The sequence below is a fragment of the Monodon monoceros genome, unplaced genomic scaffold, assembly GCF_005190385.1.
Source record: "Monodon monoceros isolate NGI ecotype Baffin Bay Population unplaced genomic scaffold, NGI_Narwhal_1 Super_Scaffold_18, whole genome shotgun sequence".
Classification (NCBI taxonomy): domain Eukaryota; kingdom Metazoa; phylum Chordata; class Mammalia; order Artiodactyla; family Monodontidae; genus Monodon; species Monodon monoceros.
The window spans coordinates 156,904,411-156,930,762 of record NW_021703774.1 but is presented as its reverse complement, the minus strand read 5'-3'; the positions used below and the strand labels follow the sequence as shown (position 1 = coordinate 156,930,762).

Here is a 26,352-nt window from a genome sequence, read left to right as displayed (position 1 = left end):
TGTGTGTGTGTGTGTGTGTGTGTGTGTGTGTGTGTGTGTGTGTGTGTTGAGGTAATGGAGGTTGTGTTCCCAGGCCTGGCCATACACCATATTTTAGGAACCACATCAGCCAGAGAGAAGCGTGTTGCTGCTTTATTGAAACTTCTTCCCCGTCACACAAAGCAATGACACAGGGGTGTGGTGGGGAGCCCCTTGCACAGCCCTCGCCCTCTGCACCCCCCTCGCGGACCCCAGAGAACCCGCCTCTGTGGCCTTATCTCCGCCTTTGGGTCAGCGACCTCGGGAATCCCAACCCCCAGGGAAGCAGGCAAAAGAGGGGGTGCAGGGACCAAAACCTCCCCTATGGCCCCACCAACACGAACCCCCCGGGCGGGGACTGTGCCCACAAAGGGTTTGCCTGTTTTGACTGAACTAACCTGTGGATTTAGTCCAACAAGTGGGTTTGCCTGATTTCAGCGCTGAATTTCTGCTTGACCACAAGTGTCGGGCAGAATTGGGTGGCCTACAACCTATCTGGCAACGGATGGGCTGTGGGTCAGGACTCACAAGTACTGAATTGACCACAGGGGGCAGCAAGTTATTGGACGAGATTGAATTGAATGGTTTGGGGGGCTAAGTTGATTTTTTTATTATTGGATTTTATCACTATTCTAAATTAACTGAGGGTTGGCTGACTTAATAATTGCTTATGGAACTACTGGAAGAAAACGGATGTATGTATTTGGTGGGGAGGACTAACCGATGATCACTTGACTAAATTGCTCTGTGAATTGACAACTATTTACAAACTGACACAATGGACTCTTTTGTTTGACCACATTGTTTTCACTGAAATGACAAGTGTGTTTTTGATTTGTCAGCCACTTGGTAAAACTGGTCAAGTTGAGAGGTATTTAACCAAACTCACTGACTTTAGAAAGACCAATCGTTTAAACCAACGTCAGAGCTGATCAAGAGAAGCTGAGTGCCGTTGGACTGAATTTTTGAGACCCAATCATTCAGCCTAAAGGGGTTGACCCAGTTGTGAGCATCTCCCAGGCCCCGCAGGAAAAGCAGGCCAGCGAGCGGGACACAAGCGGATTGTCCTGAAGTCAGCCAGGTGGTTCACCCAGGCCACAGGGGCCACCTAAGCAAAGAAGCGGATTGCGAGGTAGCTCCGCCCCTCCCAGCACCAGGGCTGGGGCCTGGTGAATGTCACGCCTCTGAGTATGGGGGTGGTGATGGGCCCCCCTCCGGAATCTTGTATGGCAGAGACACGGCTTCCTCATAGGATGGCAGGACCACCTGGGAGAAACAGAGAGATAAGGGCTGAGAACTGACCAGATGGGACCACTACCCCAACCTGGGGTTAAGGGGCTCCAACCCCCACCCCTGGCAAAATGATGTTGATAATGATAATGACTAGCATGCCTTGGGCACTTACTATGTGCTAGGCATGGCATGCATAAGACAGGTACGGTTTCTGTTCCTGTAATGGACAGACTTGCCTCTGCCTGTTCCGCATCAAGCCCCCTTGTTTTGATAACAACACACTGTTTTCCCTGGGAAAACATTCTCAGTCCATGTGCTTTCAGAAGAATTGATCAGCCCTCTGATCTGGGGGAGTGGACATGAGACCTCATGTCTGATGGGGCGGTCACTCAAAGTAGAATCTCATCCCCCTGGCAATCGTCACTGGTTTGGCGATAGGCTGGTAACCCAAGCTGGACCAATCAGACATGCTTCTGGGATGTCTTTCTTACTGCTGGGGTTGCTGAGAGGGTGGGATGACAGCCTAGGGATTTCGGCAACCATTTTGCTACCATGAGGAAAGGACTGCCTTTCATCCTGAAAATAAGATCATGTCTGGACATCAGGCTTCAGCCATGCCTGAGCCAGAACTACATTGGACTTTCAAATTCTATAAGCTAATAAATTCATTTTATTTTTTACTTAAGTGAGGGAGTGTTGGGTTTCTGACACTTGGAACCCAAAAAATTCTTGACTAATACAATCCCCATTTTACAGTTGAGGAAAGTGAGCCTCCAGTAATTTAAACCAGCTGCACTTTTCCCATCATTTTTCCAGTCAGCTGCTTCTAAGCGCACTTAGTCCCTCTGCCTGGAAGGCCCCTCCCCTTTCCCAGCTAACTTGTACCCGCTGACAGTCTAAGACTTGATCAAGTGTCACCTCCTCCAGGAAGCCTTCCCTGACACCCCAGGTGAAACCAGGTGCCTCCTCCGTGCTCCCATTGCCCCTGTGCTTCACACCAAGTTGTAATTGGATCTCTGTGTCTAGATTCACTCTGGACTATACTCTCCTCTAGGACAGGGTGGCATCTTAGTTTTCTCTGCATCCAAAGGGTTGGATATGAGTCCAGGAAAGAGTAAGAAGCATAAAATGTTTAATGCATGAATGAATGAATAGAATCCTAGACAATCAGAGTGGAAAGAGATCTTCCCATTTCTTCTGGTCCAACCCTCATCTTACGAGTGGAGAAACTGAGGCCGAGCAAGGCAGAGAGACCTGCCCTAAATGATACAGTGAGTGGCAGAGCTAGGACTTGACCCCCCCAGCAGGCTCACCTTCTGCAGCATCTTGGAGCTACTCCTCTCCTCGGCCGAGTTCATGTACTTCATGAATCTGTAGCATCTCCACACACACTTGAACATGTAGACCTAGAAAAAAGGCCCAGGTCAGGCTGTGCTTTGTGACCCTCCTTCTCACCACCCCAGCAGACCCAGGACAGATGCTGGGCACTTCCTGGAGACCCCCAGCTTACCCTGAAAGGTCAGACCCCTCTTCTGGTTGGAGGGGCCCTCACCTGCCCGTCTCAGGTGTTCCAGGTGTTTCCCTTTTCACTGCCCCACAGACTCATCACAGAAAGGAGCTTTTTAGAGCCCTCTGCACCACGCTCCAGCCTGCCGGGCAATAATCCTGCAGATTCTGCTTCTCCGCCCCTGAGGACTGAAGCTTACCATCTCCTGAGGTGGCCCCGCCCATCCTGAGACAGAGCTGACAGTGGGAAATGTTGTCTTCAAAACTGCTTACGATATGTTGTTGTTGTTGTTTTTGCGGTACGCGGGCCTCTCACTGTTGTGGCCTCTCCCGCTGCGGAGCACAGGCTCCGGACGCGCAGGTCCAGTGGCCAAGGCTCACGGGCCCAGCCGCTCCGCGACATGTGGGATCTTCCCGGACCGGGGCACGAACCCGCGTCCCCTGCATCGGCAGGCGGACTCTCAACCACTGCACCACCAGGGAAGCCCGATATGTTGTTTTTTTTAAAGCAGATTATCCAACGGTGTATGCAGTAGCATCCCATGTTTATAAATGCAGAAAAATTATATGTATGGATGTATATATCTGTCAGATAATGTGAGCAATGGCTTTCTCTTAGCCATTGATGTAAGAATTGGGGAGAAGGTTCCAGGGTGGGGAGTGAAGTCCCCAGGGGTGTGTTCAAGGAACAACAGCCAATAAGTCTCTCTCTGCCCCCAAAGGAAGGAGAGCAGGTCTTGGCATCTAGAAAGTCCCTTGTTTTATGGAGCCCCATGATAGGGACTTAAAAGGAGCAGAAATAAATAAAATGAATTATGAAAGAATGAAGTACGAAGGGCCAGGGCAAAGCAAGTAGGTGAAGGGTAGCCAGTGAGGCAGGGTTGGGAGTCGGGGTACAGAGACAACTCCCACTGGATGAAGATAAAGAACAGGAGAGGGGTGGGGAGGGATGGAGGTGTGTGGTGGGTTTTGGGCAGTTTCTCTCTAGCAGAGTATATGACGTAAACCTCCACGTTGGTCCCCACAAGCCTTCAGGAACGTTCTCACTGTGCATCACTAATGCGCTTGTGCTAGGTCAGTCCTTTGAGGAAAGGTTAAAAGGAGCGAAGTTGTTACCAGTTTGGCACTGGGTGAGAGCAGACACTGCTCAGGGCCTGGGATGTAAGGAGGCAGTGATGTCTGGCTACACCACCCACATAAAAAGAGGGGGCGGAAATGCACCCAGATATCAGAGGTGCTGCTCTCCGAGTGGCGGTGGTTGGTGGGCTGATCATCTTCTTTCTGCTCATCTGTAGTTTCTAAATTTCTACAGTGATCATATGTTACTTTCACAATCAGAAAAGAACACTTTTAAAAGCCCTTCCTTTTCTTGAGTCGACATCAGCCTCCCTGTGGCTTCCGGCCACAGGGCCCCATTGTGGCCTCTAGAATCCCCACGAGAGTCCTTTGGGTACTTGGAGGCTGCGATCAGGTCCCCCTTGAGTCATTTCTTTCCCAAGCTGAACTGCCCTGGTTTCCTTGACTCCCGAAGACGGCAGCGTTTTCTTGCCTCTTCACCCTCCTGTTGTGCTGCTATTTTTTTTTTAATATAAATTTTTTAATTTATTTTTGGCTGCGTTGGGTCTTCATTGCTGCACATGGGCTTTTCTCTAGTTACGTCGAGAGGGGGCTACTCTTCGTTGCGGTGCGCGGGCTTCTCATTGTGGTGGCTTCTCTTGTTGCGGAACACAGGCTCCAGGCACGTGGGCTTCAGTAGCTGTGGCACGTGGGCTCAGTAGTTGTGGCTCGTGGGCTCTAGAGCACAGGCTCAGTAGTTGTGGCACACAGGCTTAGTTGTGGCACACGGGCTCCACGGCATGTGGGATCTTCCCGGACCAGGTATTGAACCCGTGTCCCCTGCATTGGCAGGCGGATTCTTAACCACTGCGCCACCAGGGAAGTTCTGTGGTGCTGCTATTAGTGCACTCCTGTCTGTCACCATTTCTCCAAGAACTGGGACCTGAAACAGGACTCTATCCTCTGGGCCTGACTACCCGTGAGAAGAATAAAATCAATCCCCTCCATCCTTCTCATCACCAAACCTCTAGTAATATAACCTCAGGGCTCATCTACATTTTGGTGCCTGAATCACGTAAAGCTGTTAACATGGGCAAAGCAAGACTTAGGTTGTCCCTTTCACAGGTGAGACCCAAGACCCAGAGAGAAGTGACTTGAAAACCAACAACACAGCTAGTGAGGGGAGAGCTGGGATTCAGACCCAGGACTTCCTGAATCTAATTCCAGACAAAATAGCTCCTCCTTCCCCTGGATCAGTTCTCTCTGAGTCACACATTAAGTCCCCGACCCTTGAACACAGGTGGGTCTTTACAGATCCACTTGCTCTAAAGGGGGCGTCCCCGAGGATCCCACGTGTGGGCACAGGGGCTGGTGTGGGGAGGGCTAGAGTTAGGAGCCAAAAGCAGGGGGGGCGGTGGTGGAAGACACACTTCCCTGCCTCCTAACAGTCTGACATGGGTGGGCCCGGGGCAGCTCAGCCTCTCCACCCCTCCCTGAGCCGTGGGGCAGGGGCCGCTCACCTTCAGGATGAGGACAGTGATGAAGGCGATGGAGAAGATGAACATCATCTTGATGAACTGGTTGTGAGCCATACCTTCCTGGCTGGGGAGGTAATTCTGCAACAGATGTGGGGGCCACATCAGTGTCTCTGGCCATAAGGAACTCTAACAGTACCCACACATCGAGGAATAAAAGCCAGCTCTCCACGCACACAGGAACGTGCAGTGGCACAGCCATTATCCTGGCCCAGCCCTTCAAGGGCCCTAGGAGGCCACGTACCATCAGCCTCATCTGACAGGTGGGCAAACCCAGGGAGACAGATGCAGCTGATGCCCGTCCAGGTGACCCTTATCTGGCTGCTGCCCCATCCCCCAGTTGGTGGGCCACACCCGTGTCCTTCTCTGGAGGATAGTCTTGGTTGACGGAACCACCTAATCCTGAAATACCTGGGAGGTATGCCTCGTCCCCTAGGGGCACCTCACAAGCAGGACTTGTTGATGGAAGGTTCCTGCTCTGGTGGGACAACTGCTGTGGCATTTGCAAACATGTGCACACATCTTCTGACATTCTTCCCTCGAGTGTGGGCTAGATCTAGAGACTCACTTCTCACAAATAATAGGATGTGGCAGAGGCGAGTGTGATCTCCAAGACCACAGGGCTGTTTCCTCCTTGCTCTCTCTCGGATACTCACCGGGGGTGGGGGGCGGGGGGGGGACCAGCAGCCATGACATGAGGATGCTCAAGCAGCCTCATCAAAGGCGCACACGGTGGGGAACCGAGCCAAAGATCCCACAGCCACGCCAGTAAGCCAGCTTGGGAGTGGATCCTTCAGACCTAGTCAAGCCCTTGGCGTCCACAGCCCCATCCTCATCTCAGGTGCAACCTCAAGAGAGACCCTGAGTCTGAACAACCCAGCTGAGCCACTCCCACATTCCTGATCCTCAGAAACTATGTGAGGTAACAACTGTTTATTGTTTTAAATCACTATGTTTGGGGATCATTTGTTAGACAGCAATGAAAACACCAATACCATTTCTGCGCTGCAGTCCATACTCCAGGGCACCCTCTGGGATCCAGCAGCACTACTTCTAAAGCCACATGTCTGCCTGGCTTCTTCCTTTTGTCTAACTTGCTTCCCTCATTCCTTTCAAGTTTCTTCCTGAGAGCTCTCCTTCAGGAAATCACTTGCACAAGAATCCCTCTCCAAGCTCCACTTTTAGAGAACCCAGCCTAAGCACTGAGGCACAGAGAGGGAAAGCAACTTGCTCAAGGCCACAGAGCCAGTGATAGGAGCAGAGCCTCAGCCCAGACTCACCATGTGGTTCATGGACTTGAAGTTGAGATAGGTGGGCACTTCCATGTAGGAGCTACAGAGAGTCAGGATGCTCAGGCAGAAATCCAAGAGCTGCAGGGTCATCAGTGGGACCTTGGAGGGGCCCTTTGGAGGAAGAAGACAGACCAGCAAGTCAGCCCCAACCCAGAGGCCCGGGTACCACGGGGCACACAATGGGCCCTCAGCTTGAGAGACTGTCAGCGAGAGACGTCGATGACTCCCTGGTCCATGGTACCCAGAAAGAAATGGAGGTCCATTTCTCAGATGTTCACACCATAGGCTGGTGTAAACACAGGACTAGAACCAGGGTCTCCTGACTCCCAGCCCAGGGCCTTATAATGTAGCTTCTCAGCCTCATCAAGGACCACAGTCAGGGGAAGTGTGAAAAGCAACTTTGGGGAACTGCGTCTGTGATTGGCACCAGGCGTCGCGGGCATTCCCACCAAGGATGCTCACCATCCTTACCTTCCTTTCTTCAACGTGGTTACAAAGGAGGGACAAAACAGGGGCTGGGGAGGGAAACGGGGCATGTCCCGGTTCCTATGGTGTAAATTCACATGTGGTTGGCATTTTTTCTGTTCTTACCACCTGCTGAGCACCCTGTGCACGCTTTCCTCATGTAATGCTCATAAGACATATTGATGAGACATGATCTCAAGACACATTTTACAGGGAGAAACGTGGGGTGAGGGACTTCCCTGGTGGTGCAGTGGTTAAGAACCCATCTGCCAATGCAGGGGACACAGGTTCAAGCCCTGGGCCGGGAAGATCCCACATGCCACGGAGCAGCTAAGCCCGTGCGCCACAACTACTGAGCCTGTGCTCTAGAGCCCACGAGCCACAACTACTGAGCCTGCATGCCTGGAGCCCATGCTCCGCAACAAGAGAAGCCACCGCAATGAGAAGCCCGCGCAACGCAATGAAGAGTAGCCCACCCCCACCGCAACTAGAGAGAGCCCACGCGCAGCAACAAAGACCCAACGCAGCCAAAAATAAATTAATTAATTAAAAAAAATAAGAAGAAGCGTGGGGTGACTTGGAGGAGCTCAGGGACTTGCTCAAGCTCGCCGACTAGAAAGGGCCCTGGGGGCTCCCACGCTCGCTGGCCTGGGCTCCTGCACCTCCCCCGCTGGCCGGCTATGGGACATAGGACATACTCACCGCCCGGCTTCTGCTCCGGGAGACAAACTTGAGGTAGGCGGGCAGCTCGATGTAAGAGCCCAGCAGGGTGAGCAGGCACAGGAGGAAGTCCATGATTTGCAGGGACAGGAAGGGCAGCAGGTACTTCTCCCGGTTCTGAAAGGCAGGCCCAGCATGGTCAGGGGTCCCTTGCACAAGGCTCTTCCATGCAGCCTGATGGCTCCACGGGCCCCCTGGCCCACAGTTCCCTTCTGTCCCGGGGAACTCGGTGCTCTCCTGAATCACCTGTGGATCTTGGCTGAAGTCACCCCATGGGGATCCACATGCCTTCCTCTGAGTGAGGCTCTGGGCATGGGGAGAAGGTAAGGCCCAGGCCCTGAGGGTGAGCAGTCTCGGCGTCCCAGGAGGAACCGGGAATAGTTCCCATCTACAGAGATAAGCGCTTGGGGGCTCCAGGACCAGGGTCTGCCTCAACTCGCTCTTAAGAACCCAGTGACGAAAGACTTTGTGTCCATTTGACAAATGAGAAGGGATCAGAGAAGACTTCCTGGAAGTAGGGGCACCAGGGCTAGAGCTGGAAAGAAGCAGGAGGGAAGGGGAGGGTATTGGTGGCAGAAGGGCTGTCCTGAGCCAAGGCCCAGAGGTGAAAAAACTTGTGCTGCTTTAACAGTGGGTCTTGCCTCTGTGTAGGCCACCCCCGGGGATGTTCAGTCATAGTAAGGGACCCTGGGAGGCTGAGGCTGAAGTCCCTCTCCTTCAACTGAAAGCAAGTGACCACTATGACCAGTATAAATGTGTAGGAACCCACAGCTGGGGACAAAAATCACAGAAAAGGTGGTTTCGTGGTTTCTCACGTGGTTGTCTAAAATCACTCAGGAGGCAGCCGAAACAGCCCAGACTGAAGCTCAGAGGCTTCAGGGATGACCTGATCCATTTTTCTAGCTGGACAATTTGTGTTTCTGCATGGACCACCGGGAACCAAGGTGAAATCACTCCCTGCGGTGTAGGGCTCCCGAGAGAGTAGCGTTAGCTAGGGAGTGAACAATGGCATTTCAGGCAAGTGGAGACATTCCAAACTAGCACCAAATCTCCACCCCATCCTGCTGGCCCTGGGAGTGCCAGTCCACCACTGTCTGTCCAGGAAGTATTCTCTTTCCGAGGTCTGCTCTCATGGCTATGTGGCGGGGCCCTGGCTTCCTGCCCTGCTGGGGGCCAAGGGACAGACAGGTTCCTTTCTGCAGGAGGCTGAGTCACAGCCCGCCTCTCCCTCTCAATCGCTAGCTGGATGGCACTGAGCTGGACGCATCTACACCCTCCCCTCTGCTCCCCTCACTGATTTCAAAGCCCACTGCTTTCTCCCCTCTACCTAGGCCTCAAAATGACCCTTCTTTTCTTCTCTACCAAATTCGCTGCCACCATTTGCAATTCAAAAGGATGTGGGTTGCCAGCTAGTTCAGCCAAAGTGTCAATGATCAGCAGTGGCCGCAGCCGGCTGTGCACACCCTCGTGCATGGAGGGTGTATTTTCACAGGGAACCGAGGCCTCCAACCTGACGGATCTGGTGTGAAAAAGGGGGTTTCCAAAAAGTAAGTGTGAAGATTTCTAGGGTGCAGTTTGGATCTCCTCCAAATACCCACCTCCCACCTACCAGCATCCAGTGCTGTCCACATAGTGGGTATGAATAGGAGGGAGCCAGGAGGGCAGCTGGGCCTCCTTGCCAGCCCGCAGATCCTGGCTCCCCTTCCCCTCCCCGACCAGGCACTCACCTTGACCACGCCGATCAGCAGGCTCAAGCTGATAATAAAAAGCATGGTGATGAGCAGGAAGCTGGAGATCAATTCCGCTGAAAGGCAAAGAGAGCAGTGAGGGGCCCGGAAGTGCCCCCAGGAACCCACACCTGGGGTTCCAAGGACCACACTTTGGGAACCACTGGTGTGGGCACTATGCCAGTGAACCAGAAAGCCCAGGCCCTGCCCTCCTGCAGTTCTCAGTCTTGAGGGGCACACAGAACATTTCAGGTAACACAGGACAGTATAACACAGGGTGCAGGGTGGGAAGGAGGCCTGGGGTCTGCTTTTACCAGGATGAGGTGGGGGAAGGCCTCTGAGGAGGTGGCCTGTGGGCCGAGTGGCCAGGAGTCCAGATAGGGACCCCAAGACAGGGCCCAGCTTGGTGGGGTCAGCGCAGCTGGAGCGTGGGGAGTGAGGGGGAGTGTGGACGGAGCTACGAGGAGGGGGAGCGTGGACGGATCTACGAGGTGTGGGAATGTGGCCAGGGAGGTCAGCAGGGGCTGGAGCCCCCATGAGGAGTTGCGATTTTATTCTGGGTGACGGGCTGCTATCGAGCAGGCGAGTCCCGCTGTCACCGTTCTAAGCTGATTTGGTTTGCAAAGCGCCATCCTATCTGCTCTCACACCCGGAGACTTCAGTGTGAACAAGTGGAATTTCTCCACTTGCAGACGTCGAAAAGGACAAGTGGCAGAGCCTCAACTCCACCCCTAGCCGGTGCCCATCCCCCTGCCACCCCACCCCACTTTGGCTTCCCCTGGACCTACCGATCCTGAGGTAGCCTGTCTTCGAGAACTTGCAGGAGGCCTTGCCGTGGGCCACCTCCACTGAGTGCTCAATGAACAGCAATACGCTCATGATCTGGGGACAGAACAGAGCATCAGTGAGCCGGGGCCTGCACAGCTCCTCCACCAGCCCCTCCCACCCCGAAGGCGTGCAGTCAGGGCCTGTGAGGAGGGGTCCTGGAGGAGATGGAATGCGGGTCAGTGGGGCACCCCAGGTAAAGTGTGGCCTGTACAGATAGACAGCTCAAGCTCGTAGTTCCTCCTTCTTCCTCTTCCTAGCTGTGTGAGCTTGGGCAAGTTACTTGACCTCTCTGTGCCTCAGTTTCCCCATCTGTACAATGAGAATAATACTGATAGCTACCTAAGGAGGCAGATGGGAGGAGTAAATGAGAACATCCCAAGAGGGCACTTAGAACCACACCCAGTTATCCGTAAAGTGATAACTGTGACCTCTGAAGGTCAGGCTTGAGGAAGTGGGGGAGGCTGAGGGCTCTCACCAGTGACTGGGCCCCTGCTCTGCACCCTCTTTTATAATGACAAACTCTGAGCATCATGGGATCTTAGTCACAGCATCTGAGCATCACAGAACTTCAAGTTCTTGGGATCATCAACACAGGCCTGGGAGCATCTGACCTGTGAATCCCAGCCCCCATGGCCCCTCAATCCCCATAGGCAAAATGGAGATAATAATAACACCTGTCTCATAAGGTTGTAGTGGGGCAAGATGGGATAATTCACTTAGAGTACCTGACAAATAGTAAGCGCTCAATCTGTGCTATTATTATTGTTATTATTCCCTCTAGACTATAGGTTCTAGGTAGGGAAGGACTGTGTCTCTCTTGTTCACTGCTCTAGCTGTTGTAGATGAATGAACAGAAGGATGGACGGAGGGATGGATGCATGAACGAATAAACCCTATTCCCTCAGGGGAACCTTGCTAAGAATGACAGAGAAGGGGCAAATCTAATGGGCATGAGTGTTGCCATGGCCCTGGCAATAACTGAAGTCCAGCCACAAAACTGCAGATTGAAAGAACCTTGGAGGTCACCTTACCCCTGCCCTCCACCTTTTAATGCAAGGATTCTGTGCCATGCAGCCTCTACTTAAATGCTTCCAACCACGGGGAACTCACAATCTTCTGTGTGTCCATGTTCTTACAGCAAGGCTTTCCCCCCACCATACACACACACTTCTCCAGATGCCATCTGCCCACTCTGCCAACAAGATGTCTCCTCCCTTGTTGTGGATGTCCTACCTCTATTAATATGGCCTAAGTTTACACTGGCTTTCTAGGCGGCCCTCCACTAGTAACTGACGCTCGGCTGACAAGCAAATAGACACCCACCATCTGTTTCCCCCTAGCTGATTGTGTGGGTTTTTTTAGCTCAGACACAGGTTTCGATTTGTCTTCCTACCATATTACATCTTGTTCAGGGGACAGAAAGGGACAGCAGAGAAGACTGATGAGGAACTGGGCTCCAGAACCAGTCAGAGGTGGATTTGTATCCAGGTCATTATGTGACCTTGGGCAAGTCACTTTACCTCTCTGAACTCCCTCATCTGGAAACTGGCAATCACTGGATTTAATAAGGAACAAATTGCATTGTATTTGCAAAGCACTGAGCTTGGAGGCTGGCAGCCGGTGCTCAGCAAGTATAATCTGCTCTTGGCTGGTGTGAGCTCACGTGGGGCAGTCTAGCAGTACCGTGAGGAGAGTGCCAGGGGGCTCACAGTGAGCTTGCTCTAGCTGCCACCTCTACGTGGTGTGGGGTGAACCAGAAAGGCTTTGTTTCACCGGGAGAGTGGAAAACAGCTCAGAGCGGAAAGCAGACATGGCGGGGGCTGTGGCTGGTACCCACAGGAAACAGCTCGGAGAGAGAAATGTGGCTTCCTCATCCCCTAAAGCCTGGAGCTCCAGCCCCTCTTCTCCCAGTTTCCCCTGTAATGAGGGAGAGAGAAAAGGAGGCAGATGACAGTTCAGTCCAGGACAGAACAGGGCACCCTGAAAGACTGGGAGCTCTGGGGCTCCTGCGGTGTGCCAGCAGAGCACAAATGAGTCACCACAGCTGGGCTTAGAAGGGCGCTAGCATTCATCAGCCGTGGCACAAGAAGGCTTTTGAAGTCCCAAGAGTCCAGGATTGTCTGAGATCTAGATAGAAGCTCAGAATCAGACAACCCCAACGTCCAATCACTGGAAAGAGCCTCTGCCCACTTATTTTATAAGTTCCTTCTAGTTGTTTTCTAAGCTCAGAGAGGTTAGGTGGCTCGCCCAAGGACACACAGCAAGTTGGGGACAAAGTGGAGACTGGAGTCCCAGTGTCCCAGTGCTGTCCTGATGCCTTCCCACACACCCCACTCCCCGAGTCACCTCAGAGCCCTGCTAGCCCCGACCCCAGAGGGCTCAGATGTTTTGATCATGTGCCTATGTCAACAAAACCTTTTGCACACACGACTCTCTATTTCTTGATTTCCAAATTATATGCATGTGCTCCTGTCTTGATTTATAATGAACATCATAAAACACACACACCAAAAAAATCCAGAAATGAATAAAGAACATGATTGACAAATTTAGAAATTCTAATATTGTCATTCTGAGGCCCCAGTGGTCACCTTGGGTATCACCCCACTTTGGAGACCAGTGCTAACCCACAAACCACTCCCCAGATCCTCAGTTCTGGCCCCAACATCTCCCACAACCCTGCCACCATGTCTGCAATCCTGCCATTAGCGTCCCAGCTGCCCCTCTCCAACCACGCCTCCTGAATATCCTGGGACCCCAGGAAGGGGAAGGAAGAGGAGGGACATTTGTACAGCCCGACTCCATGCCAGCTTTGCCACCCACACCATCCCAGCGATCCTCCCAAACCCAGCCAAGAGACTGTTCTTAATGCTCCCACCCCCCATCACAGATGAGGAAAGCGAGGCTCAGAAAGGTCCAGTAATTTGTCCAAAGCCTCCCAGCTGATCATCTGTAGGGCCGCGATTCAAACCCAGGCCAGTGGGCACTGGATCTGATTCTCTTCTCCCCTCCACTGTCCTCCCAGCATCTCCCAGCCTCCTAGCTCTGCCTGAGGCCTGCCCTCCTCGCCCACTCCCATGTGGGTGCCCAGCAGAGTCAGCAGGGCGCCCACCTCCTCTTCCCTCTGCCGTCTCCTCCACCTCCCACAGCTTGTGCAAGAAGCAGCAGCAGATACCAGAAGCCTTTCTACTTTTGTAAAAACCACGTGTGTTTAAAACCAACCTCATCCTTTACTCCATTTCACCTTCTCAACCATCCTGTAGAGAGAGGGAGATAATTCTGTCCCCATCTGCCAGACGAGAACCCTGAGTCTCACCGAAGGCAGGAACTAGCCCCAGGTCACAGAGCAGGGCAACCTCAGAGTCTGACTCAGACCCTCTGCTGGCCCCTAACCTTCAATGGAAGACACCAGTCCCTGATCCAGGAGAAAGATAGGCGTCTCAGCTCCCTAGGAGATGGGGTGGAGAGGAATTGACATTTCTTGTGCACCTACTGTGTGCTTGGACCTGTACACACAGGCTTGCACCACCATCTCCCAAAACCCTGCAAGAGAGGCAACATTTTCCCCATGGTATAGATGAGGAATAGAGGCTCAACAAGGAAAATTCACACGCCCTGTGTCACATGGCCAGACTGGGATGTGAACCCTGTTGCCCGGGTTCCCAGGGTCCAGGCTCCACTCAAGGCTGAGTGGTTGCTCTGGGGCCCAGCCCTGGTCTCACCAACCATCTGCCCGCTCTCCCCTGGCAGCTGAGCCCCATCCTTGGACACCTGCAGCTCAGAAGACAGCAGCTGGAACTTGAGGCCGCTCCCACTGCCTCACGGCTGTGTAACCCTGGCCAGGTCCTGGCTCCTCCGTGGTCTCAGTTTACCTCCTCCAGTCAACGTGGAGAGTCACCCCTATTCGCACTGGAATGACTGAACACCTGCCAACTGCAGCACGTCACACCTAGGCTGCCCAGGGTCTCCCACCCCAGAGCTGCACCCCACTCATCAGAAGGCCCTCACTGCTCCACCCAAGTCCCCACCCAAGAGCTGTTTGTAATTCCAGAAAGTGCCTGGCTTACCTATAGCATAAGCTGGGAGAGGCCAGGAAACTCCAAGAGTCAAGATTTCCCAGGCCACCTGGCCCTCCCCTTCCCCTCACGCCCCTGGTTTCCACCTGGACACAGAGCTGTCCTCTCCCTGATCTCTGAGGACCTGCCTGGGCCATGACTCATGCCCTCCTGCTACAAGAACGGGGCTTCTCTCCTCCCACAGTGCCCAGGCAGATGGCATTCACTCGCCCAACTTTTCCTCCATAATAGCATCTTCTCACTCACTGTACCTTAATTCCACATGGTGAGATCACGTGGTTAAGAGCCAGGTGCTGGAATCAAGTGGCCAGGGCCCCAACCTCAGCTCTGTGGCCTTGAGCAAGCCACTAACCTCTATGATCCTCAGTCTCCTCATCTGGGAAATGGGGATAATAACTGGACCTGCCTCCTGGGGTTGCTACCAGGTCAAATGACGTGCCAGCACCAAGCCTGGCATACAGCAAGTGCTCCATCAGTGCACACTGCTGGGCAGGTATACACTTGCTCCCTTGTTTTTTCAGCCAGTAAACACTCTCTGAGCACATACTGCCTCCAGGCCCTGTCTGGGAAAACCACGGACCCTGGCCTGCAAGTGTCACAGTCCCCAGGGGAACCCAACAGGTGACCAGTGTGTTTAGAATCACGACATGGGACATGCAGGGGACTCAGAGTCCCTGATGAGGGAGTGATCACAGCTGTTTGGAAGGCTCAGGGAGGGTTTCACAAACAGGAAAAGCTTGACCGTGGCAGAGAGGAGAGAAAAGCATTCCAGACAGAGTGATCATCGTGTGTAAAGGCCCAGAGCCAGCAGTACAGACCCAGCAAAACTCGGGGGCAGGGAAGAGGCAGGGAAGGCCTCTTCCCTGAAAGAGGGGATGTCACTGGTGGGAAAGTGAAGCCCAGAGAGAGGCAGTAGTCAGCCCAAGGCCACACAGCAAGCGTGTTGCAGAGTCAGAATCAGCCTCAGTCCTCCTGACGCCACACCAGGGCTCGGGCTGCATGACCGAATCAGTCCTGGCCACGCTCAGCACGCCCAATGCCACCTCCACTCTCCATTCCCCTTTCTCACCTCTTCCCTCGGCTTCTCCCTGGTTTCAGTTCTCATTTTCATCCCCTCCCCGACTCTTCTTTCTCAATAACAAACACAACTTCCCTAAGCTGAGCAATGGAGGAAGTGGCTGGGAGGCCAGGAGAATTTCTACTTGTTTTCCTGGTGGCTCTGAGAAGCAACCAACAGCCTGAGCTGAAATGAAGGGGGCAGCAGTTGTAGGAGGAGAGGAAGAATCAGGGAGGGTGGAGGGATGAGAGCGCTACTGAACATGGCCGTGGCCATAACGGTGGTGATGCCGCAGCTGAATGGAATAGAGATGAGGGTCAGGCGGGACTGACAATGGTGACGTGCTGGGAGGCGGAACTGGCTGTCCTGGGGCTGCATTTGGCATGCCGGTGACAGTTACGATCCTCTGGGCAGTGATAACAGAGGTGACGGTGGATGCTGCCGGGGTGCTGGTGATAGAGGTAACCACAGGGCTGCTGGGAAGTGGTAATTAACTGCAGTGACCGGCAGGCCATGCTGTTGCTGCTGCCGTTGAAGGCAGAGGTGAGAGCATGTTATGATGGTGGTGACACCAGATCCCCTGGCTCTGGGGATCAAACACCAGTTCCCGGTCCGAGAACATGGGCCCACCCTCTCGGACCTCCTGGGGGGCTTAGGACACACCCTCTCATAAGCAGGCAGGCAGAAACCCATCCTCTGAGCTTCCGGGGGATAAAATTTACAGGGACACCCAACACTCAGTGAGCATTCACTATGTGCCAGCCGGTGCGTGGACACTTTCCTGTCTGTTAACTCCACTTCTCCTCACAAGTCTGTGAGGTCAGGACTGTTTACCCACTTACATCCAAGGAGAACAGGGACTGTGGGTGCCTCGGCCGAAGCGGCACAAGGAGTCCGGCCTGGGCTTGTCCTCAACCCTTCCCAACAGAGATAACGCCGTTTGCACAATGGGAAACCGGTCCCAAGTGCACAGCCCTTCCTGCCCCTCTCCCCTTCCAGGGCTGCTCCACCCTGACCCTACATCCTCCGGCTCTGGCGGCCTAAGAACTCAGGGGCTCCTGACACTCAGACTATTATTATTATCACTGTCGTCCTCTTCGTCTTCAGCAGCACCAGCATTGCCCCCACCCTAAAGCTCAGTCCCCTCTACCTCACCCACCCACACTGTTTTCCCTGGGGGTCCCCTGGGGCTGTCTGGCGAGAGGATGGGAGCAAAGAACCAGATGTGTCAGCGTCAAGAGGAAGCTCCCCTCCCCCAACCCCACCCCATACTTCCTGTCACAGCTTATCGGGGGCGACTGCGTGGGGATCATTCCCCCGCCCCTGCAGCACTAGCTCCCCAGCCGCCTCCCCAGCTGGCCCAGATAAACATCACGATGCGCGCCCCCCCCACCCTGCCAAAGCCACGGCTCAGCTGCTGCCCCAGCCGGGCAGCCTTCACCTCCCTGGGAGCCTGGCTCCTCTGGAGGCTGCGGCTCTGCTGTCCACCCTCCCATCCCCGCCCCCTCCTACTATTAATTGTCCCCCCACAACCCCGCCTGGCCCCTTTACTCCTCTGTGCCTCAGTTTCCTCATCTGTAGAACAAAGAGAAGGCTCCACCCACTAGCAAAGCTGTAGTGAGGAAGGAGCACATGAGGTGACGTATGTCTGCTACCAAATATGATGATTCAGAAAGATCGAGTGACCAGTAGAAGCATTTGGTGTGGACTCCAAGCCACAGGTCCCCGTGGCCATTGTAATAGCCCACCCTGGAAACAACCCCAATGTCCTCCCCCAGTACAACAGGCCAAATACATTGTGATATATTCATGCAGTGAAATACTGTACAGCAAGGGGGAAATGAGCTGGATACACACGGCCACATGGAGGAAGGTCACAAATGCAATGCTGAGAGAAAGAAAGAGCCCATGTTGTGTAATCTCATCCCTGGGTACTTCTAGAACTACGTGTGTTGGAAGAAGTCAGTGGGGGTCGCGTAGTGATGAGGTGGGGACACCAGGGGCCCTTGGGGGCTGGTCCCATCCTATTTCTCAATCTGGGTAGAGGTTACCTGGCTGTTCACTTTGAAAAAGGTCACCAAGATATGCACTTATATAAATTATGCATCAATAAAAGGTTTGCAAAAGTAAAATAAAATCGAGATTGGTTGCCACTGGGTCAGACCCTGGGGATTACAAAGATGGATCAGGCTGGGCCAAGCCCTGGATGAGCCTCCGGGCCTCCAGGGCAGACCACATGACCCCCAGGACCCCAGCAGGTGGGGGTGGGAGCTGCCCTGGGATGGAGGGAAATGCTGGGAGCTCAGGGTCCAGGAGTTGGGGCTCCAGGAAGGCTTCTGAGAGGCAGTGAGTCTTAAAAGAAGATTTCTCCCAAAGGGCAGTGGGAAGGGTGTTCCAGGCAGAGGGAAAAGTAGGGGCGAAAGCAAAAGAGAGTGAGACGCATTTAGGAAACTGCAAGCTTCTCTTGGGGAACTGTGACTTGGGCTTACCATGTGCCAGGTACAGAGGAGGCCCCCAGGAAATGAAAGCTTCTGGGTGGCTGGGCCAGTGGAGGGATGCAGGAGATGCTAGGGGGACATGTGGTTTTACAGGGATGTGACTTTGGGGTCAGCAGGGGTGGGAGAAGGAGCACCCAGGGCAGAGGGGACAGCTTGTACAAAGGCCGGGAGCTGGCAGAGAGCACAGTTCAGATGGCGTGTGCCAAGGTTCACCACCCTGCAGGGTGGGAAGTGCCAGGACGGGAGCAGCTCGCTCTGGCACCACGTCCAGGAAAGCCGGCGTGTCATCCTCTGAGCCCTGTCCCTTGCCTGTGCCCTGCGTGTGACAGCCCAGCAAGGCCTGTCCTCTGCTGTCTGCCCTTTGACCTTTCAGACCTGCCCCCATGAAAGAAGACAGGATGGCAAGCCTTCCCCTGAAGGAGCAGGCACTAAGGGCAAAATTTCTGGCCCAGTGAATCCCAGTGGCTTCTGCCATTCTTGGTAGGGGGGGCAGTGGTCATCCTTTATGGGCACCCATTTGGGAGCTCAGAGTCAGCCTCCAGGCTTGGTCCACACCCCCATCCTCCTCCACTTCTTGAGTATCTAGAGAAGTACCCTACACCCACCAAACAATCCCCATAAAACATCAATTCCTTATTTACCTTCAGGGCAAAGGTCCCCACGTGACAGTAAATGTTACTATTACTGGAGCATTTAGGAGAGGCCAGGTCCTCTGAACACTGACACACACTCATTCATTCGTCCTCGCCTCAGCCTTATGAGGCAACTTCAATTATTACTCCCATTTTCCCCCCGTTTTGCAGGTGCCATTGAGACTGCATCTTTGCATGTAGGCTCCGTGTTTCTAAGAACGAGGCTCCCCGGATATTACGGTTGAACCCCACCCCACTGCTGCCAAGAAGCCTGCCCCTCCCCCACCGCGGTCTGGAGCAGCAGCAGGGGAGCCTGGGCCCCGAGCAGGACACCCGGGCTCTTGTTCTTTATCTACCCCAGGCTGCAAAGTCGCTTGGCCTGTCCAAGCCTCAGTTTCCTCTTCTGTCAAATGGGGGCTCCAGGGGTAGCTACAATGTGTGGGGCACTCGCTGGGTGCTAGGTGTGTCTCCCGCCTGGTTTCCTTTGAGTCTCTGACCTTGCAGGTCATAGTTATTGGCCCCCAATTGACAGGGGAGGAAACTGAGGCTCGGGGAGGGGGAGGGACACGCTGGGCCTGCAGCCGGGCTGAGGGGTGGAAGGCGGGAGCCAGTGCCTCACTCTGTACAGCTCCCTGCTCAGCTTCCTGCCTCATTAGAGGTTCTGTGCACCCTCCCCTTCCCCTGGTGGGGTGCGGGTCCCCTGGGAGACCAATGCAGGCCTCATAGTGAGCTCAGAGCGAAGTCCTGGTTCCAGGCCACTGCCCTGGGCTCAAAATAAAAGCCTCACTTCCTGGGAGGCTCTGGACTAGGGTGGTGACCAAGAACCTCAGCCCACCCAGGCTCTGCCTTCCAGCCACGGGGCCGGGTCTGAGTGGGGCCCCAGCCCCTGCACCAGCCCCTGGACCCTCCCCCAGGTTGGTGCCTCTCCCAGCTATGGCCCTCTGACAGCAGTTGGTCCCTCTGACCAAGGTGATGCCCGATGTCTGGAACCACCATTCCCTACCCCCCATTCCCAGAAGCCCCTTATTTCCCTTCCCTTCCCTTCCCTTCCCTTGGGCCTGAGAACCAGGAAGTGGGGAGGAGATAAGGCCCAGCCTGGGGTCTGGCCTGTCCTGGCCCACCTCACACAGATGACTGGTCACCATCACTCGGCCCACCAGGCCTGGTGCAGGAAGAGACCAACTTTGCTCCCAGAAGGCCCTGCGTGTCACCCCGCTTTGGCCCAGGGGGTCCAGTGGTCCTCTCAATGGCTCCAACATTTTATAAGCTAGAAGGCAGAGTGCACACCCCAGAGATGGGGAGCACAACTGAGTTCCCACCAGGGCCCCTTGGCCAGGGCACTGGGGAGGGGCCACGACTCCCACTCTACCCCACATGGGAGCATCAGGCGTGAAGGCAGAGGTTCTAACAGACGACCTAACAGTTGGGACCTATTTTTAGGCCCCAAACAGATGAGCTCTCGAAAGGGGAGTGGCCTCTGGTCACGTCCCACAGCCCACACTGGGCACTCGCCTGCCAGCCCTCCTCTCCAGTGGGGTCACATCAGCTCAATACCTCAAAACAGTCACCCTGAAACAGGGACCACTGGCCCCATTTAACAGAAGAGAAAATTGAGGCTCAGACAGCAAAGGCACCTGCCTGCTCAAAGTCACATCATGAGTGAGTGATAGAGACAGGTCTGTGATCTTTTCCATCCCAAAGTGGAGCAGAGAGAGAAGAGCCACTGGAATTCTGAGGAGGACAAGCAGGAGGGCCTCCTGGAGAAGGAGGCTTCCCATGAGCTGGACCATAAAGAAGAAATGAAGACTGGGTGACAGAAGGGTCTCTCAGAGAGGCAGACCACCCCTGGGCCGTGGGCCAGGTAAAGAATTCATTTGTTCACTTGCTGGCTCATCCCACACACCTGGGTGCTGGTAGCTGAGGCCTGGAGCAAGACCTTCTCCTACCTCCCTGTGTGACCTGGAGCAAGTCAGGGACCCTCCTGGGCCTCTGTTCACTCATCTGTTAAATGAGAGAACTGGGTCAAACAGAGATCCATCCTTCTACCATGAAGCCTGAAAGAAGTCAGGCATTTGGTCCAGTGTTAACCCTGCTGACCTCTGTAGCCTCCCCCACCACACCTCACGACCATCCTGCCCTTGACCCCAGCCCTATGAGCTTCTCTGTGCTTCCAGAGCATCACCTGGCCTTTCCTACCTCCCCGCCTTTGCTCTCTGCTCCCTCCACAAGCATATGCCCTTTTCCCCCCAACATTCCCAAGCAAAGTCCCACTCATCCTTATCACTCCAGCCTCCTCCCAAAAGCCCTTGCTGACTCCCCAGCGTCCACCCCAGGGCTGGGCTAAGGCCTCTCATCTGTGCCCCCGTAAGAGCCAGCACTGTCATCCATCAGCACCATTATCACAGTTTTTCCTTGGTGGGTTGGAATCCCTAGAGGGCAGAGGCCAGGAGTGAGTCAGGCCCATGTGCTGGCCTGGGGCTGGGCACCAAAAAGAAAGACATGTTTGAGAACAAATCTGCATTCACTAGAGGCTCCTTTAAATAATGGAGGTTAAGTGCTTTATTATTAGCCGTGCCTCAGACACGGAGCCTGTTGTCAGCACAACTGTGAGTCAAGTGGTCAGACCCCAGAGCACCGGTAGAGAAAGTCACTTCACAGTAGAGAAACCTGACAAACGCGACCTCAGCCAGGTGATCAAGGTCAACATCAAGCGATAAGACACGCGGAAGTACACACCCTTGATACGAAGTGCAGAGAAAGGCACTTTACCTCTGTGGTCGTCCTCCCAAAACACATTGCCCAAGTCTAACCATGAGAAAAGCACCAGGCAAGTCCCATTTGATGAATATTTGACAGAATACATGACTAGTACTCTTCAAAACTGTCAAGGTCTTCAAAAACAAGGAAAATCTGAAAACTCTCACAGCCAAGAGAAATCTAAGGAGGTGTCATGACTATATATAACGTGGGATCCTGGAAGAGAAAAAGGACATTAGGGAAAAGCTGAAGAAATCTGAATAAAGCATGGACGGTAGTTAATAATAGTATATCAATATTGACTCATCAATTGTGACAAATGTGCCATATTAATATAAGATGCTAACAATCATGGAGCCCAGATGCGGGGTATACAGGAACTCTGTACTATACAATTTTTCTGTAAATCCAAAACTGTTCTAAAAGAAAACGTTTATTTTAAAACGTAATACATGTTCATTGTACCAAATACAGAGAATACAGAAAAGTAGCAAAAAATTAGAGCTTTCACAATCTATAACCCAGAGACAAGCCATGGCCAGCAGCAGTCTCATTTCCTCCTGGCCCTGTTTTGGTGTATCCTGTTGCTACAGGGTTGAAATCGCCACAGCTTTAAGCTTTTTATCAGACAACAAAAGTTTAATGGAATTCCAGGTGCCTGGGAGAGGAGAGGTTAGGGAGGGAGATATTTCTAGGCAAAAAGGTCTTCTGGGTCCCTGTCTCCCGCCATTAACTTGGGACAGACATGCTTTGGGTTGCCAGGCAAACCAGAACCAAAGAGGCCAATTTACAAAAGTTCTCTGACTCCTCTGTGTGTGCAAGTTGGAGTCAGAAAACGTTCACGAACCAGGGAATCCTCTACACAAACCCAGTGAAATGCTGAGGAAGGTCCTCCAGCCATTGGACACGGAGGTCCTCCAGCCATTGGACACGGAGGTCCTCCAGTAATAACGCCCCGATGACTCAGTAAAGTGGGGCATTGTCTCAGGATGCCAAGAGCCCGATTTAACCCTCCCCAGAGGGGTCCAGTCCACGAATAGCTCTCCGTGTGCAGGGCCGTCGCCCATGACTGGCTCCAGACGACGACCAATCTGGGTGATCAACACATCTGGATGGCAGCTTCTCTTTTTCCATCCAGATGTTCGAGGCCCTGACAGCACACCTGCCACCCAACTGCCAGGCCACAGAGAAAGCCCCCAGGCCCTGCCCTTTCTGGGAAGGAGCAGAGGCCTCTTACAGAGGAAGCAGGAGGATGATCCTCCACTGGAATCAATCAAGGACCCCAGCCCAGAGAAGACCTCCCGGGGCCAGTTGTACAGCTTCCAGACTTTTCTTCTGTTCTCCTGCCTTCGGGTCTAGAACATCCCATGGCTCCCCATGACCCACATTAAAGACAGTGGTTCTCAGCTGGGAGTGATTTCACCCCCAGGAGACATTTGCAGTATCTGTAGATATTTGGGGTTATCACAGCTGGCGGTGCGCTACTGGCATCTTGTAGATAAAGGCCAGGGATGCTGCTAAACATCTTACAATGTACTGTTCAGTCCCCACAACAAAGAATTCTCCAGTCCCAAATATCAATAGTGCCCTATAGTGAAGGCCCAGCCTCCAGCCTGTCCCTCCAAATCCCTCCCACCTCTTGCTGCCCAACCTAAAGCCCCCAGGTTAGTCTATGTAGGGTCCCCTGCACAAGCCACTGTCCTCAGCCTCCACACCTCTGCACACCTATCCCTCCCCCATCCATACTCCCCACAACCAAACTCTACACCTCTGTCAGTGACACCTCCTCCAAGAAGCCTTCCTTGATCACTTGCCCACACATTCTCCAGCTCTTTGGGCAGGAACTGATGTCACTTAACTGTGTACAGGTGAGGACCTCGGACGGCATGATCAAAAAGAAACCGCAAGAGTTACAAAACCCAGGGTTTGCAAGTCAGACTCAGGTCCCAGCAGCCTGAAAATGGATTTGACTTGGTCTGCACAGGGATTTCTTTTTTACCTCAAATCAGTCATCAACATGGGAACAGCAGAAATTGTGACATAAAAGCCTCTGTTTCCTGTTTCTCCAAATGTCAAAAGAGCGGCTGCTGGGGCCCACATTCCTCCATGGCAACAATCAGCGGAAACAGAGAGCGGCCGCCAGAATAGACCCAGAACAGGCTCCCCAGGTCACTGCAAGGTCCGTCTGCCCCACTACGCTCACTTACAGGACCTGCCTGGCCCCTGGAGGCATTGGAGTTTGAGACCTCTGAGCTGGTCCATACCCTCTTGTCCATCATCTTATAAAGGAAAAACTGAGGCCCAAGGGAGCAGCTTGCCCAAGGTCACATAGCCAGTTAGTGGCAGAGCAGGGTTAGTGACCCAGGGGCCTGCTTCCCACGGCGACACCCCTGCTTACTACACTGTGTTTCCAAGAATGTTGCACAATCTCAGAGCTTGAAGAGGCCCTAAGGACTTGGTCTGGGGACAGTCAAGAGCCATTCACTCCTCTCAGGAGCACTCTTGCGTTGGAGAAGCTAGGCAGAGCAACCTCTGAGCCCCGCCCAAACTCAGTGTTCTGGGGTCTGACTGCTTGACGTACAGGTGTGCTGGCAGCAGGCTCCGTGTCTGAGGCACTGCTAATAATAAAGCACTCAAACACCTGTCAAGCACTGCTCTGTGCCTTGTAGATATTTACTCCCTTGATCCTGAGAACAACCCTAACAGAGAAGTATTATTATTCTCATGCCCATTTTTTAGACGAGGAAACGGACATTCAGAGAGGTTAAGTAAGTGGCCTGAGGCTGCACAGCTAGGAAGTGATGAGGCCAGGATTTGCACACAGGAGTCTGGATCCAGAGGCTGTGCACCGAACACTGAAGAGCACCAGCCCTCCGAAGGCTGGGCTCTTGCCAACAGCCCTGCCTGCTCTGCGTGCGGCAGGAAGCAGATGCAGCCAGGTCTGAGCAGTTTACAGCAGCCCACCACAGTGTGCCAGATTTAGGCTAATTTTGAGGAAGACCTTCCAGGCTCATAAAAGAACTGTTAACCACAGGCCCTGAGTCACCCTGGGAGGAAGGTCCCTGGGTCTGGGGGAGCTGAGTGTGGCTTGGAGCTGTGGGCTGAGGGGATAGTTCTGGACAGGGCAGAACAGAGACCCCAACCTTCAGCCACCAAGACAGAGGGGGAGCCTCTGGCCCCAGGGGCTGTGACTCACCCAGAGTCACTCTGAGTTAATAAGAGACAAGACTCCGTACCCGGCTGTGCACACCAGCCTCCAAAGGGGAACCTCGGGGCCCGTTCCTCCTCGGCTGGGCCCACAGGCGCTCAGGCCAGGCCAGGCACCCTGCTCGTATGTAAGCTAAGAGGATACAGCCCCCTCCCTCCCCTCTGGAAGCACAAAGGGGAGATTCGCACTTCTCATCCCCTCCAGTGGCCCAGGCCCCATGCCTGTGACCTGACCCCATTTCCTGACAATGATCCCAGCTCACATTTCTCTCAAGATTCCTGGCTTCCAAAGCACTTTCACATCTGCTGCTCCGTTTGTACCTGGATGAACTTGTGGCTGCTAAAGGTCCCATTTCACAGAGGCAGAAACTGAGCCTCAGAGAGAATGTGAGGTACGTTTGCTTAGAACAAGGACCCCGTCTGCCACTCCTGCCACTGCTGCAGGGTCCCCTCCCCCGCTTTGGACAGAGAAGGAGCCCAAGGCCCGGAGCAGGGCAGGGACTTGTCCAGGGTTCCAAGAGGAGGTGGTGAGCAACGGTCCTCCCGTTCGAGGGGTCTCCATAGAGCGGGGCCGCCCTCACACACACACACGCACACACAGTGTCCCGGGCCGCCTGCACACTCACCACATGGTAGACGGCCAGGGCAGTGGTGGCGATGCGAACGTTGAAGCAGCAGCAGGTTTGGCGGATGGCGGCCGCACGGGGGGCCATGGTGTTGCCTCCCCTCCTCCGAGGCACTGACAGGGAAGGAGCCAGGAGCCTGAAGCAGAGAAGGAGCCAGGAGCCTGAAACAGGGCAGAAAAGGGAAAGCTGCGGGCGCCCTCCTCACTTCCTTCCTGCCCCTCAGACAGGCAGGGGTAAGGGCGTCACAACTGGGGCGGGGCAGCTGGGAAGGGCCCCAGCTTTCCTCAGAGCACGGCAGCAGGCCCCTGCCACTCCCAGGAGGGGCTTCCCTTACACGGTCGGTACCTACCATTTGCCAGGCCTGGGGTTTAAGCAGTTTCACCCACGCCTTGCTTAGAGGATGCTCACCACCACACTTGGAAGCAAGGACTGTTAGCAATCCCATTTCCAGATACAGACACAGAGGTCCGGAGAAGTCAAGGCATTCAGCCAAATCACACAGTAGTCAGTGCTGGTGGCAGGATTCAAACCCAGGTCTGTCCGGCTACAAAAACAGCTATTGTCTAGTATTTCCTACATGTTCTAAGCATGGTCCTGGATCCTCACCTTTAATCCTCTAACCACCCCTTTAATCCTCTCCTCAACCCTTTGAGAGAGGTACTATTATTATCACTACTTTACAAATGAAGAAACTGGGGCACAGAGAGGGGAAGTGATTTGTCCGAGGTTACGCAGTTAGTCCGTGGAGGAGTGGGGATTTGAACTAAGGCTTGACTGGTTCTAGAAGCTGTCCCCTCGGAGCTGTTCTCTTCACTCTACCCCGAGCCTCAGAGAGAAGCATGTCTTCCTGAACTCTGTCCAAACCAGGACAAGAATAATTACTAAACAAGTCCATCAACGTGCGTCAGGCCCTGGGCTAGGCTCTTCCCACAGCTGGGTCATTAATGCTTCACAGCAATCTGGGAGACCTGCCGTCAAGCCCCCCTTTGTGAGCCTCAAGGCCCCCTGATGCTCCCAGGCAATCAGGGATTTCCCCCCCACCTCATTCCTGGGAAAAGTTAGAATTAATCTACCGTGACTATTAAGCAAGCTACACTGGGATCTATACTCCCTTCTCAG

General features: G+C 53.9%; 1 protein-coding gene across 1 annotated transcript; it reads right to left on the bottom strand.

Moving 5' to 3' along the window:
• Positions 1 to 111: 111 nt before the first annotated feature.
• Positions 112 to 25,432, bottom strand: LAPTM5 (lysosomal protein transmembrane 5). Its single transcript, XM_029228770.1, has 8 exons — positions 25,234 to 25,432; positions 10,341 to 10,434; positions 9,553 to 9,629; positions 7,808 to 7,942; positions 6,629 to 6,751; positions 5,334 to 5,429; positions 2,565 to 2,657; positions 112 to 1,284 (listed from the first exon to the last, which is right to left on the bottom strand). Exons 1-8 carry the CDS (start codon positions 25,318 to 25,320, stop codon positions 1,195 to 1,197), a joined length of 795 nt encoding a protein of 264 aa, XP_029084603.1. The 5' UTR covers positions 25,321 to 25,432; the 3' UTR covers positions 112 to 1,194.
• Positions 25,433 to 26,352: the final 920 nt, after the last annotated feature.